This window comes from Calonectris borealis, chromosome 1 (genome assembly GCF_964195595.1).
Source record: "Calonectris borealis chromosome 1, bCalBor7.hap1.2, whole genome shotgun sequence".
In the NCBI taxonomy this organism is placed as follows: Eukaryota; Metazoa; Chordata; class Aves; order Procellariiformes; family Procellariidae; genus Calonectris; species Calonectris borealis.
The window spans coordinates 218,857,363-218,871,358 of NC_134312.1; the positions used below are offsets into that span (position 1 = coordinate 218,857,363).

At 59.1% G+C, this 13,996-nt stretch overlaps 1 protein-coding gene and 1 long non-coding RNA gene across 3 annotated transcripts; one reads left to right on the plus strand and one right to left on the minus strand.

Moving 5' to 3' along the window:
• The first annotated feature begins 334 nt into the window (after nt 1-334).
• On the plus strand, nt 335-10,748 carry PLEKHB1 (pleckstrin homology domain containing B1). Of its 2 annotated transcripts, none has more exons than XM_075140399.1 (10): nt 335-616; nt 1,033-1,171; nt 3,259-3,422; nt 4,062-4,229; nt 5,478-5,540; nt 6,015-6,167; nt 7,128-7,230; nt 8,173-8,212; nt 8,724-8,829; nt 9,266-10,748. In XM_075140399.1, the coding sequence occupies exons 5-10, from the start codon at nt 5,504-5,506 to the stop codon at nt 9,400-9,402; spliced, it is 576 nt and encodes a 191-aa protein (XP_074996500.1). In that variant the 5' UTR covers nt 335-616; nt 1,033-1,171; nt 3,259-3,422; nt 4,062-4,229; nt 5,478-5,503; the 3' UTR covers nt 9,403-10,748. The 2 variants fall into 2 exon arrangements, with proteins under 2 accessions (XP_074996500.1, XP_074996499.1); XM_075140398.1 differs by having other exon boundaries at nt 5,481-5,540.
• Nucleotides 10,749-10,884: 136 nt separating this feature from the next.
• LOC142077963 (uncharacterized) lies at nt 10,885-12,833 on the minus strand. Its single transcript, XR_012672093.1, has 3 exons — nt 12,820-12,833; nt 12,556-12,733; nt 10,885-11,580 (listed from the first exon to the last, which is right to left on the minus strand). It is a non-coding gene; the product is annotated as an uncharacterized LOC142077963 (long non-coding RNA).
• Nucleotides 12,834-13,996: the final 1,163 nt, after the last annotated feature.

Below are 13,996 nucleotides of genomic sequence, written 5' to 3' on the forward strand. Positions count from 1 at the left end.
GAGGGGCATGACGGGAGTTGTAGTCCGCGCGGGCTGAGGGGGGGACGCGGGCCGCGGCGGGGATCCCCCACCGGGCCGTGGAAGGCAGGGCTCCGCGGGTCCCCTGGGGTCTGGCCCCGGCTCCGGGAGATGGCCCGCGGGCCGCCCGGCGAGTGCGGGGGCCACGGGGCCTACAGCAGCCAGGCCCGCGGCGGGAGAGGAGGAGAGAGCCTCGGGGCCCGGCATTGGGCCCCCCCTCCCGCCTCCTCCTCCCGCCCTGGCCTGGCTTTGCCCCGTCCCCTCTCCTCACACCCCAAACCAGCCCCTCGCCCCACGTTCTGCTCAACTCAAACCCTCCCCACTCACCCTCTCCAGGGCGCAGACCCCAGCCCACTCCTCCCTTCCCCGCTTCCCTGCCGAAACCCTTTGCCCCACGTTTGGGGGGGGGTGGGCAGCCACTCCCTCAGTATTTGCGGGAGGCGGCTGCTGGCCCCCCGTGGCCCAGGGAGGGGGAAAGAGCCCTTCTCTGGGAACGCAAACGAGCACTTTAATTTTTCATGCAGGAGCAGGGGTGAAAAATTCACACAAAACCTTTTAGGAGGGACCGGCAGCACCCGCTGGTGCACACGGCTATGAGGTGGGTGCAAACTGCATCACCGCAGCTCAGCGCCCCGGTTTTAGGGTGGGAAAGGAGTATTCTGGGGAAGTGCTGGTGTCCGGGAGGTAGAGAATTAAATTCCTATGGGACTTCACCCAGGGACTGACACCAATAGGGTACGTCCCCGCGTCCTTGATCCCTCCTGTCACACCACTCAGTGCTGTTTGGAGTATTTTGCTTTTCCTGAAGATTCTCGCTGGTGATTTTGTTTCCCAAGTGATTGACATCAAACCACCCCCTGGGGAGGTGGAATTGGGACGGGGGTGTCCCAGGGGTGGCAAGGGTCACACCTGAGCTGCTCACTTCAGTTTCTCACCCCTTGGACACACTGGTGCAGGGGGTGTCGTGAAAACCATGTCAAAGGAAACATTTCTCCTTGTACCTTTCTTCCGCAGGGTAGAGGATGCTGGTGGCACCGATGGGACGTGCTCAGCCGCAGTGATGCCCGACGTTGTACAGTAAAAGGAGCCTCCAGCGGGATTTGGGGGCTCTTTAACAGCCCACCGTGGGGGTTTTATCCGCCCTGTGAGCCAGGTACCCTGTGTGACCTATCCCAATGCATGTTAGTAAGAGAAAGAGCAAACGTTGGGGTGTCCTCACCCGCGGCTCTCCCCGGCTTCAAGCACAGGGACAGCGCGTCCAAACCCCCAGAGCTTCTGCCCATCTGCCTCCACAGCAGGAGGAGACAGGGGAGACCCACCAGGGGAGATGCTGGTTTTCTACAGCACGGGAGACACGGGAAGAGTTTCAAAAATCCTTTGTTTCATACCCAAAACCCAAGGCTTTGGCTGGGGGGAGATCTCCACCAGGCACCAAGCGACTGCTTTGTGACAGCTTCTTGCTGTTAATGACCCCCCGGGTGAGACACAGACGGAGCCCAGCTGGAGGAAAAACGAACTGGAAGTTTCAAAGTCTGTCTCTTTTACGGAGCAGCACCAGATTGCTACGGAAAATGAGGGGAAATCCATGATTTGGCTCCACTGGGCAAGGGGGCTGAGGCTGTTCCCAATTGCACCCTCTTCCCTTCTTCCACCTGCGCAGCTTTGCTGGCTGGAAATAACCTCCTGGCTCCTCACGTCACCGTTTCCACCCAGCGTGCCCCAGATTTATCCCATCTAACCAAAAAATAAAACCCCAGTTTGCAAAAAATAAATAAACCAAGCCCCCAAAATCGCGCACCAGCATTATTTTCTTCCCCAGAGGAAAGCAGAGCGATTCGGGGATGTTTTAATGGTGCCACGTTCGGTTTGCAATCCCCGACGCCTGCCGTTTCAGCCTGTCCATCACAAACACGTGGGCTGCGTTGATGTTTGCTCCCTGGGGGTTTTATTTCTGCTTTTTTGTTGTTGTTGTTGTTGTTTCCCTCCTCTCCTTCTTGGAATAAACTTGATGTCTTGTCTGCCAACCGACCGGGGGCTGCAGCCAAGCAGAACCCATTAGTGCAATGCTATAGATTTTCAACCCCATGAAAATCTGCTGCCATTTTAAATACCGTATCTATTTATTTCACTCGATGGCGTGTCCTTTTGCTGTCAAGGAGACAAATTATTCCAGTCCTGTGGCAGAGCTCACGATAACACAGCGGAAAAGCTTTGAGAACAATTTATACCAAACTGTGGCATACGTCTACCTACGGAGGGGCAGCCCGATACTGATGGATACCCCGGAGTAAATCCAAATTTCAGCCCAAATCCCTTCCTAAGGGAACTTTTTTATTAATTCATCGCAAAACAAAGTATCTGGCCCAACCCCTGATTTCCAATGTAAGGCCCTGAAATATTTAGCACGACCAGGGTGTTTTGCAGCCCGATAACCAGCGTGGAGGGATGCGCGGGGGTGCGTTTGTGTGCCCCGGCCGATGGGGCGATTGCAATTAACTCCTTTGTCATCAACCTACGTGCTGCTGGATTAATTTCATTCCTTCTGCTGTTCACCGCAGTAAAGCCAGCGCTGGAGGGAGGGGAGGGGAAAGGGCTTTACATTGAAAAGCCTGCTGGAATAGATGAGGGTTTTTTTTGCATTAAGGGCTGCCAAATGCTTAATAAACATCTTTATTATCAGCCCAGCCTTGACTATAAATAACCTGACTTGTATTTTAAGCCACGTAACGCCAGCCAGCCGCCGGGAATTGCGCTCCCTACATTGTCTCAGGCCTGAACGTTTCCAGCGCGCGAGTGGAGCCGTAGGAAATGTGCTGTTTCCTTCCCCGGGTGGCAAAAGAGGCTTTGGGAGAGGCTCTGGGATCCCACCGCAGGCTTGTCTCGATAGAAACGCATCCCTGCCCACGCACAAATCCTGCCTGCTGTGGGTAACACCCGCACGTTCGCCTGGGCATGCCCTACGTACGTGCATGGAGAGATACATATAAAAAATACATAGCTATTCCTTGCTGGCCTTTATTTTGTGGAAGAAGGGGAGTGGATAAGAGGGGTTGGGTGATTCTTGGCTCTTGATCTCCCTGAATAATTCAACCTCGTGTTTTCCCCGCAGTTCCCCAGTCTGCGATTTCCAAATCTGCCCGGGGGCCGGGGACCACGTCTCCGCCAGCTGCCGGCCGGGCGCAGGGATGCATCCCGGGCTCTCCTCTGCTCCTAACCTCCATTTTGTTTTGCTCCCAACAGGTTTGCAAAGCCTTGGCCGTCTCAAGCAGGGCAAAGGGTTCCAGTACCGTGCAGCGACAACTCCAGAAGCTTTTCCAACCCTGCAGCCTTTGAGCACGTGCGACTGGAGCCCACCTCTCTCCGGAGTCGAGGACAGTTTTGCTCTTAACTCCAGCAGGAGCCAGGTCAGACCTTGATTTTAACCCAGAGGGTGTCACCCCACTCAGAAATTCAATTCAGCCGAGCACTTAGGTGCTTAAAATTTGGGTTGTTCCTGATTTATGCTCCTGCCAGTGGCGTGGCCCTGGTGCTCGCTCTGGCGGGATCCCGTTGTGGCATTAAACACTTCCTCAGACCCATTCCCAGCACCGCAGGTGTCCTGCATCCCCCAAACACCTCATCTCCCCATGCCCAGCTCTGGTCCCACCTCTGCGTGGGACAGGAGACCCCCGGGCATCCCCTCGCTGCCCTGGGCATGGCTTTGGGGCTCCCGTTTGGGCTGAGCCCTCCCAAGGGCACCCATGCCGCTGCCACCAGCACCTGGGTTATTTACGACCCCCGTAGTTCCAGTCCGGACCCCCGCGACTGCCCAGCTTCTCCCGACTGCTGGCTGCTCCATCTCCGGAGGAAAAAGGGGGGCTCTGGGGAGAAACTGGGGCTTGGGGGTGCTGGATCCCGACTCCTCGGTGGGTCGCGGCTGGATCAACCACGGGCATCACCGGTGCCACCAGCCCGCTAGCATCCCGGCCTCGCCGGCACCGGGCATGTGCTTTTTTGGGATAAATTACTAAAAAGCGCTATTTTCCCTCTGGCCGGCACTTTAGGATGCTTCCACCCAGCCGAACCCGCCGCCCCGCTCCTGCCCGCCCCTGCCGGTACCGGACTACAGCTCCCGGCGGGCAGCGCGGGCGGGCAGCGCCGGGCAGGGCCGGGCAGCGGGAGCAGAGCGCAGCGCTGCCCGCAGCCGGGACCCGCCGCGCCGCCTTCTCCCGGTGAGGGATGTGCGGGGCGGCTCCGGGGGGCTGGGGAGGGGGGAGCCGGCGGGGGGGGCTGCGACTACCGGGAGGTGGGGGTACGGGGGATGGGGGTACGGGAGATGGGGGGTATCTGGATGGGGGTACCTGGATGGGGGTACCGGGGGATGGCAGTACTGGGGATGTGGGTACTGGGGCGAGTGAGGGTACCAGGCAGTGCCAGTACCGAGGGATGTGGGTACCAGAGGGATGCAGAAAGGGGGTGCCCCAAAATGTGGGTACGGGGGGGGGGGGGGGGGAAGATGCCAAGGGGTGTGGGTACTGGGGGATGTGGGACGAGGGCACTAGATGTGGGTACCAGGGGGCTGCAAATACAGGGGGATGAGGGTGCCACGGGAATGCGAGTACTGAGGGATGGGGGTACCAGGGGGGTGTGAGTACAGGAGGGCAAGGGTGCCAGGGGATGTAGGTGCCAGGGGCTGCGATTTCTGGGGGGTGCAGGTACCAGGGGCTGTGATTTCTGAGGGATGCAGGCAGTGGGGGGATGAGGGTACCAGGGCTGCGGACTCCAGGGGGATGTGGATACCCGGGGATTCGGGCACTGGGTAACACAGGTACCGAGGCACAGAGGTACTGGGTGGGGGTCTGCGCTTCAGCGTGCCCCCAGACCAAGAGAAGAGCCAGCTTGGTGGTCCTGGAGGCTGTCCTGGGGTGCCGAGCTCCCATCATCGGGGCACTGGCGTCCCTGGTTAATGGGTGGATGAGGGGGGCCATGGCCACAGAACCGCTCCTGCCTGGCCCTGGGGTGTTGGCTCTGCTCAGGGACCTGGGGAGTGATGACTTCATGGCCTTATTAAGGACTAATTTCCATCCAGGCAGGGAAAACAAACAAACATGGCTGTCGTTTACCGTGGAAAGTTACTGGGACCGTGGGGAGTTACTGCCTGTTTTCATGCATGGCCCCGATTTCTCCACTTACCTCCACGGGATGATAATCCCTAAATCCCAATGAGATTAAAGTCAGAAAGAAAGGTGGCTGGAGTTCCTCCTCCCTGCCTTCGTGATGTTTCCCAGATGACAAAATCCCACGTCTGTCTAACCCCGATTAACCCGTGCGCTCAGCTCATCCCCCCCCAAAAAAAGGGGCAAGGAGGGTGAATCCCCATCTCGCTTTGCTCCTGGAGCCGTGGGGAGGTGAGAACCAGGGGAAAAGCCGCAGGTGAGGCAGGAGCGGCTATTTTAACCCTGTTATTTTTCCCGTGCCAGCAGGTCCGGAAAACCCTCCCGCAGCCATGGCGCTGGTGAAGAGCGGTTGGCTTTGGCGGCAGAGTAAGTGCGACCCTTGAGCTTTCCAGGTTGGGAGGCCCCTCAAAAAAAAACCTAGAGAGGTTTTGGCTCTGGGATGCTGGGAGGAGGTGCAGGGGGGGCGGGGACGGTCCCCGACCTGGGCAGTTAATCCATAGCAGCGAGGAAATCGCGGCTCAGCCGCTTGCGGATTTACGTAAGAGGAGAGAGGGGCCGTCTGCCATGAAAACAAGACGCGGGGCTCCACGTCCGGGGCTGGATCTGGTCCCGCACGCACAGCAGGGCAAGCGCCAAGATGCCCTGATGGCTTTTTTTGGCAGCCCTTTTTTAATTTAAAGCCACCTGGTCACGCTGCCCAGGATGCTCGTGCCAGGCACGGGCGCCCTGCGGGATGCAGTGGTTCTTGCAGGGGGTGGCGAAATCCCGCTGCAAATTTGGGGGACGGTGCTGGGTCTTGTGAGCGCGCTGGGGTCCTTCACCTCCTCCCCATCCCATCAGGCTCCATCCTGCGCCGCTGGAAAAGAAACTGGTTCGTCCTCTACCTGGACGGCAGCTTGGTTTACTACCACGACGAGACGCAGCGCGACATGGACGGCCGGATCCACGTCAAATACAGCTGCCGGGATGTGAGGACTGGCCTCGAGTGCAGAGGTGAGCAAAGCCCCACGGTGTCCCCAAGCCCCATGTCCCCAAGCCCACCCCGTGCAGGGCTCTCTGCCTGGCTGTATCCCTTTTAACTGACGCTCTGCGGGTCTGAAACGTGCTTGTGCACATCCAGGATACCCCCAAGGAAACCCAGGCAGCCTAATTCACCCCCTTTCTAGTTCCCAGCCAGCGCCAGGCCGTCCCCCATGAGATGCACGTTGCATCTTCTCTTCTGTTGCTTTTCCACGGGGAAGGAAGAACTCTCCTCCTGGTTTGTGCTTGTTCAAAACACGATCCCACGGCCCTGACTCATCCCTCGCCGTCTCGCACAAACAAGGAGAACAAAGCAGCAGCTCGGCTCGGCCCCGGCAGCCCACGGCCGCCGCACAAAGCGCCTTTCTTGGGCTGCGAGCGGCGGCAGTGAAGCCGGGATGCCGCGGTGGGAGCATGAACCCAAAGGTTTGTCCTCACCAGAGGGTCCCGCCCAGCTTTGAGCTGGGGGAAGGTGCAGGCATAAACGAGCCTCGTGGATTTAAGACTTTGTTCTTGCGCGTGATCCAACCCCAGCGGCGAGCGTCTCGCGCTTCAACAAAATTTGGGTGCCTGCTGCAATCTGGCAAACGCAAAGCAAACGCAGCTCGGCCGAGATTTTTGGCAATTTTCTGTTCTTCCATTTTCTTTCTGCCGTGGGGGTGGAAGTTTCTGCTCGCCAGCTCTTTGCTCGTGTTTGCTTTTAACCTTTGAGATCCCGACCGTGTCTTGCAAGTGGAGATGGAGACAAAATTGCGAGCACGGTGGCCCAGCGGTTTTTTAATGGTTGCATCTGTTAACAGCAACATGGGGGGGTTGCTCCTGCCAGGGGTGATTTGGAGCCCGACCCTCTCCCGAGAGGGTCCGTGGGGGGATGGGGAGGGTCTCCAGGGCATCTCTTTTGCTGAGGCCAGATCCTGCCCCTTCTCTTTCCAGACGTGCAGCCACCCGAGGGGAAGAGCCGCGACTGCCTGCTGACCGTCGTGCTGCGGGACGGCTCCAAGACAACGCTGTGTGCCGAGAGCAAGGACGACGCCGTGTAAGCTGAAATCCCGCCGCGGCGGCACTGAAATCCCCCTTGGCGGCTTTTTCATCTGAATTATCTGAGCCTGGAAAGAGCCTCGGCCGCGGGAGAGCCCCGTCCTGCTCCCACCACGTCCCACTCGTGGCTAAAGCCCCACACAGCCCTCGTTTTCTCAAACGCCAGCGTTCGCTCACAGGGTGATAGGCACAGGTGGAGATTTGAGTAATTCAGAGCCAAAAGCAGCTATTTTTAAGCAGTTGGTCTCCTGCGGGGCGGGTTTCCCTCCTGGACGAGAAATCACCTCTCGGCCTGACCAAGGATCACCAGGGAAGGGTTTTTCATCGGTATTTGGCGATAAATAATGTGAGAGTGAAGTCCTTACTGGCTTAAGGCCATGCCCAGCAGGAGGAAACACCCACTTTCAGCACTGTTCCCCTTCTATTTATTCCTATAAAAATTAGGAATTTTATTTTTAGAAAAATTGATTTTTTTTTAATAAAAATCTTACCAATTTATAAAAAATAAAAAGTGGGAAACCTTCAGCTGAACTTAGATGGAGGGAGATGTTCAGCCGTGGCCAAGCTGAGCTTGATCAATTGAGCTTGACCCCACTTGAATGGAAATTCATCTGTTACCTGCTTTTCCCCCCAATTTAGATGCCATTTTCCAGATGCCTGCCCTTATTTTAGCCAGAGCCGTTCCCAGGGACAGCGTTCAAGCCCTGTGCCCATCCCCGTGGCGTCGGGTACCTCCCGGCACCATCCCATCCCCACCTATTAGCCCAGCGCTGGCTAATAGGGAATTAAAGATTAGCGCCAGCCTCGCGGCCGCAGCCACGTCACTGGGAGGGGAGGGAGGGGGACGCGTGTGCCCGTGGAGCTGCCGTCCAGCCCCATGGGGACAATTCCCACCCCCCCCAGCACACCCCAAAACCGGGTCCCTCTGTTTTGTTTGCAGCGCTTGGAAGATGGCCGTGCTGGAGGCTAAATCCACCCCGGTGAGGCTTCATCCCCCAAAAGAGGGGCACGGGCTTCAGGCAGGCGCGGGTGGCGGTTACACCAACCCCAGCCCCGCCCCAGGGCTGATGCTGAGCTCGGGGTGGCCCCCCAAGACCCTGCACCCAGGGGGGCACAGGGAGTAAAGCCCCTGGAGCCAGAGGGGGAAGAAGGTTGAGGAGAAGCGGCAGTGACAGAGCACTCTGCTCGTGATGCCACCAACGGAAGACGACAAAGCCGAGGGTGACCCCGTTCAGCGGTCTGGGGTGACGGGGGGCAGAGTTAAGGTGACCTGAGCACAGGTAGGCGATTCGGGTGCTTGCTGCCCCCGGCATTTCGGACGCTCTGGGTCCCCCTTTCAGCAGAACAGGGGAACCGAAACGATTCAGGTCCCCGTCACACATGGGGGAAACTGAGGCACTGCACTGGCACGGCCACACCGGCTGCGTTGTGGCTTCACCGTGCGGCCCCGGTCTGGACCCCAGCCTCACGCCGCGCTCCCACCGCTCCCAGGTGCACGTCTACGACCCTTACGACGACGACTACTACCAGACGGTGGCCCTTGACTCCCACCAGACCGCCTACATCAGCTCCGGCCACTACGGCCACCAGTACGGAGGTGGGTGGCCCCGTCCAGCAGCTCAGGGTCATTGGCTGGATCCTAATTCACCCCGTCCCTCCCCAGTGTTCGTTTGATGCTCCGCCTTATTACCAGCCAGGGGGTGCTTAATTTGGCCAGGGCGTCACAGCTCGCCCCTCAGCACACGGATCCCCCGAGCGATGGTTTTGCGGTTTGGGGAATCGATGCCCGGCACCCAGGAGCCGATGGGCTGAGACCTGGCAAACTCGGTGCAGCGCAGCCCATTCAGGGCGGGGGCTGTTTGCCGGGGTGGGGACGCTGGAGCCGTGGCTACACAGGGGACTCGGGTGACAGCCATCCCATTCCAGTCGCACCCCTTGATGGCACCTCCGGGCCCTCCGTTGGCATCGGGGGTGCCAGGAGGACGGTGTCCCCCCGCCAACCCCCCCCACTCACCCCCTTTTTTGCCTTGCAGCTCCCGGGGTGACCCACGTCATCGTCCGTGAGGATCCCTACCGGGTCTCCGGCGACCAGATGGCCTTGGGGCTGCTGGCGGGGGCTGCCACCGGCGCTGCCCTGGGCTCCTTCATGTGGATGCCGTGCTGGTTTTAGCAGCCCCGCACTCTCCTCCCGTAGGACGCGGCCCCCCTAAACTGGGTTGCAGCCCCCCGCCACAGCCCCCTTTGCCTCCCCAGCCCAGTTTAACTCCCCGCTGGCTTGGTACCGCCATGAGCCTCCCGAAAACAACCTGCTCGGCACCCTGCACTCTGGGGACAGAGACCCAGCCCCAAACCCATCCCATATCCTCCTCCCAGCCCCGGCTTTTGCATTAAATAACCCTCATGTGCTTCAGAGACCCCAAAAAACCTACCCCAAAACCCCACAGTGTCCGATTCCCATCGGCAAAGGGCCTAGGGAGCTGCCGGGACCGTCGGCAGAGGGGAGGGTGCAGTGTCCGAGCCCCAAAACCTGGCTCAATTCCCTACCCCAAATCTCTACGGGGAGCTGGCCGCAGAAATACCTGGGTTTTTGGACCGAGGAGGAGAGCGGGTGCTGCTCCGAACAGCTATGCTGGGGAGATGGCTGATTTTTTTGGGGGGAGGCTCCAGCACCGGGGCGAGAGTGGGTGCTGACAGGAGAGGCAAGCCCAGGCATGCTAGAGAGATGGGTTCGATAAAAGATGAAGGGGGATGAAAATCTTGGCAGGATTTCCACCCCCTTCCAGCCTCGCGCTGGTCCCCTGGGCCTGGCCGAGCTGAAATAGTGCAAAACCCCCTGGGAATTGGGGCTAAACTCCTGGGAATTGGGGCTAGGAAGAGCCCTGGGAATACCACAACTTCTCCAGCCAAGCGGCAGTCACTGCGGGAGGGACAGGCAGCATCTTGAGTTTCACCCTGATTTTTGGGAAGGGGGAGAAATCACCTGGGGACAAGGGCAGCTCTCCCCGGGGACCAGGGACCCTTTCCGGCAGCCAAGCTGGGATCTTCGAAGCAGGGATTTGGGATTGAGGTAGGGGAGGGTCCCTTTGGGTGGCCCTCAGGCCAGGGGACAAGTGGCAGCTCACGTTTTTTGCACGGCGTTGGGCAGCACCAGGCAGATGTCGAGGGAAGGGGAGCGGCGCAGCTGCCGAGCATCGCCCTTAGAGGCATGATTTTATCCTGGAGACACCATCGATATTAAACAAATTCAAGAATTACAAACAAAAACCATAGCTAGGTTAAAAAAAAAAAACCCTAATGACACCAGCGCCCCCACCCGCTCTCGCCGTTAGAGCCCCAGATCAGTTCATCCCTGCGCCTGACGGGGGATCGGGATGTCCCCAAACACCATCCTCATCCTCCCCCCGCCTCCCTTGCCTCGCTGCTGCTGCAAACCCGCTCCCGTCAACTGCATCGATTTTTGGAGAGAAAAAAGAAAAACAAAAAAGCTATCAGCAGTCTAATAAAGGCAGCGAAAAATGAGACCCAGCCTGCGGGTGATTGAGGATGAGGAGGGAGCTGCTCATCCTCAGCGATTTCAGGGGGTGGGAAGGTTTGGGTCCCCCTCGAGAGCTGCGCGTGGGTGTCACCAGCTCCCCCCGTCTCCTCCTGCACCCCCTTTTCAAGCGGGAGCTCCGAGGGCAGCTCGAGGGGAGGGACGGGCTACTGGCAGGCTCGAAAACGCGCCCCGCTTCTTGCAAAACCAGGGCTTGAGCAGAGCTCGCGGCACCCCGACGCGGTCCCCGGCACCGCAGGGTCTCGGGGTCCCCGCTCGCAGCCTCTGAACGTGGCACGGTGGCCCCGAAGAGACGCAGGAGGGACAAAAGCTGCCCACGAAATCCTGCTCACCGCGGTTCCATCGAGGACCACGATCGCGTGCCGGCAGAGCGGCTCCTTCCTTTGCATCCCAAATTCAGACCCGCGGGATGAGCCGTCTCCCTTCGTGAAGGCAGCCTCGATTTAAGCCTCGAAATGGTTTAAAAGCATCACTGGGACTGTTTAATTCGCAAAGAAGAGAGAAGCCGAGGTTTGCCTGCCCCCTGCTTTTAGATAAAATTTAGCATTTTCTAAGCTAAGGGTTTCTCCCACAGCCCCTCCATCGCCGCACGTATCCCAGCACACAAACCCCGGCTTCCAAGGGGCGGAGAGGGGAAGGATCCGGCCCCGTACACCCCTCTGCGCCCTCATCCCTTCTTCCTTCTCCCGTTTCCCCGCCCGGGTCTCGCGTACGGCACACTCACCTCTACACCTCCCCGCGGCACCACGCGCCCCCGTCTGCCGCCGATCCCCAGGCCCCCCGCCGTTATTCCTGCTGCAACGGTGGGGGGGGGACACAAGAAATGAAACGACAAACCCATGACTGCTTTTGGGATGCACATGGGATGGGAAACGAGCTGCGCGGAGGCTGAACAGCGCTTGGCCCCGCTCCCTCCTGGATCCGCGCTTGGCCCCGTCTAACGCGTGGGGCTGCTGTCCCGCTTTCTGACCCGTTTTCCATCATCACCGCTGCCTAAACCTGTCCCCGCAGGACCAGAAGACCCTTGCAGGGTGTCCCCCACCCTGGTCCCAAAGGCAGGGCTTCGGGAGCAACAGCCCTTTGCTCCACGTAGCTGGGAACAAGCCGGGGAGCAGGACCCGCCGCAGGGCGGAGGGATGGGGCATCCCTGCGGCGAGTGCGGCCACCTCCTGTCCCCACTACGAAGTCCCACGGTACCAGGGTACAAGGGCCGAGTGTGGTTCAGCCCCAGCTGCCGTCGCCGCCAATTAGCACCGACAGAGACTCCCCAGTGCCGTCCCATCTGCCAGGAAGCGGGGCAGCGCGTCTGGCTGCTAACGAAGCAGCCTGGGACGCGGAGACCCCGGGGTCGAGCTCAGCTGCGGTGGGAATAAAGCATCCGAGTCTCAGCAGCGTAACCTGCGGGTGCAAGAAGGTTTGGGCTGGGCAGGGAAGAGGCACTTGTAGGGACACGCCAAGAAGAGGGATGTCCTCTACACCCCCTTTTCTCGGGGACTTCAGCAATCCCAGGAGCTGGCAGCTCTGGGAAAAGCTGGAGCGTTTCCTAGGCAAGCCTATCTCCAGCGCCGGGCCAGGAGCTGCCGGCAGGCATTTACGGCACAAGGTGCATAACCCGAGGGTGAGACTCGCCTGGAGATGGGAACATCTGGAAACGCTTCGCCGAGAGCAGCAAGACCTGGAAATCGGCACTCCTGTCCACGCCACGTCCAGCTGCTGACCTGGGAAAGCTCCAGCTCAGACAGACCCCCAGGCTCCCCATCCCTGCGGTACCTGAACATCCCAGGGCTGATCCGACCAAGCGGGGCTGTCTCCCGAAGACCCAGGGACACCAAGCGATCCAGGCGAGGCCGCCGAGAAGGGCGGCGACGGACCAGCACACGCCTCCAGCAGAGATTCCTGGGGTCTTCACGCTGTCGGTGGGAGCAGCTGATGGCAGCCAGACCCCTCGCTAGGAAGCTAAACAAAAGAGCAATTAAATATGTTAAAAATAAACGTGGAAGCACAAACAACAGAAACCATCATCCACAAAACCACCTGGCTTGGTTTCCGCTCCGCTGAGGTCTTCACCCGCAGGAGAGGGGCTTCCCGGGGGCCTTCGGTGCCAACTGGGACCGACGCAGGACCAGAGGGACAAGTGCCAAGAACTGGAAATTAGGATTGACCCGCTCCATTCAATACAGACCCGTACGACCTCTCTCTCCCAGCAGTGAGCGCTGCTGAAGCCCCAAGCACCGGCCGAAGCCCAGAACAACTCAAAAAACCCTCCGAAATGAGGATTAACGCGGTGGGATCTGCAGTAAGGACCAGGCACAAGCGGTTAACATCCAAGCACGCCCACAAACAGCCTCATAAGATTAGTCCCCGATTGTCACAGCGAAGAAATCAGCTGGAGCCCGCTTGACCCTCGCTGCGATCAAAAACCACTTATCTGGAAATAAAGCAGCTGCATCGTGGACTGCTACACCGCGGCAAATGTCAGCATTGAGCCTCAAATTTCCACCCGTCCCCTCTTCCCGAGCTCGGATAAATGCAGCAAAGGTCAGTGCCAAGTCCACCGCCAGCCCCGGGAGCATCGATAGACATCGCTTTCTCCCTCCAACACCCTGTATCCGAGGACACGCAGCACTGCGGACGGAGCGATTGGCTGTGCAGGGGGGGATAGAGAGCGATTTCAGTGCTTTAATTAGCGGTAACTTTAACCAAGCCTTTAACACAGTCCTCATTCCAGAAGCGCTCTCCAGGTGGCCGTCAGCGAGCAGTCAAAATGGCTTTAATTTATACCCAAAAACCTCGGAAACAGGTGGCAAGCCTGGAAGATTCGACTCGGAAACAGCACTCGCAGAGAGCTTCCTCCCTCCAAACCCAGCAGGGCAGAGCCGTGGGGCAGCGGGAGCATCACCCAGCCTGAGCTGCCTTCAGCCCTGCCCTACTCATCCTCCAGGGAACGGCAGAGCTGCTCATGTCATTGCTCATGTCATTGTTTAACTCCCGACACGCCCGAGCCAGGCGTTTACAGCATCAGTCTGGGCGGGCGGTTACGTTCAGCCGCTACGAGAGGATCCCAAATACCTTATAAAAAGCTGTGCTCGACTTTGGCACGCACTCAGCCCAGGGTGGGGAAGGAAAAGGTGGCTAAAGTGGGGGCGGGGGGAAAAAATAGGTCCTTTTGCAAATCGATGAAAAACCCAGCCCCGCGAGCCTGGAAACGCCA

Bases quoted from the DNA above. Each gene is read 5' to 3' on its own strand.
- PLEKHB1 (XM_075140399.1), top strand. From the start codon at position 5,504: ATGGCGCTGGTGAAGAGCGGTTGGCTTTGGCGGCAGA. The intron at 5,541-6,014 runs GTAAGTGCGACC...CCATCCCATCAG, and splicing joins CGGTTGGCTTTGGCGGCAGA to GCTCCATCCTGCGCCGCTGG. The intron at 8,213-8,723 runs GTGAGGCTTCAT...CACCGCTCCCAG, and splicing joins TGGAGGCTAAATCCACCCCG to GTGCACGTCTACGACCCTTA.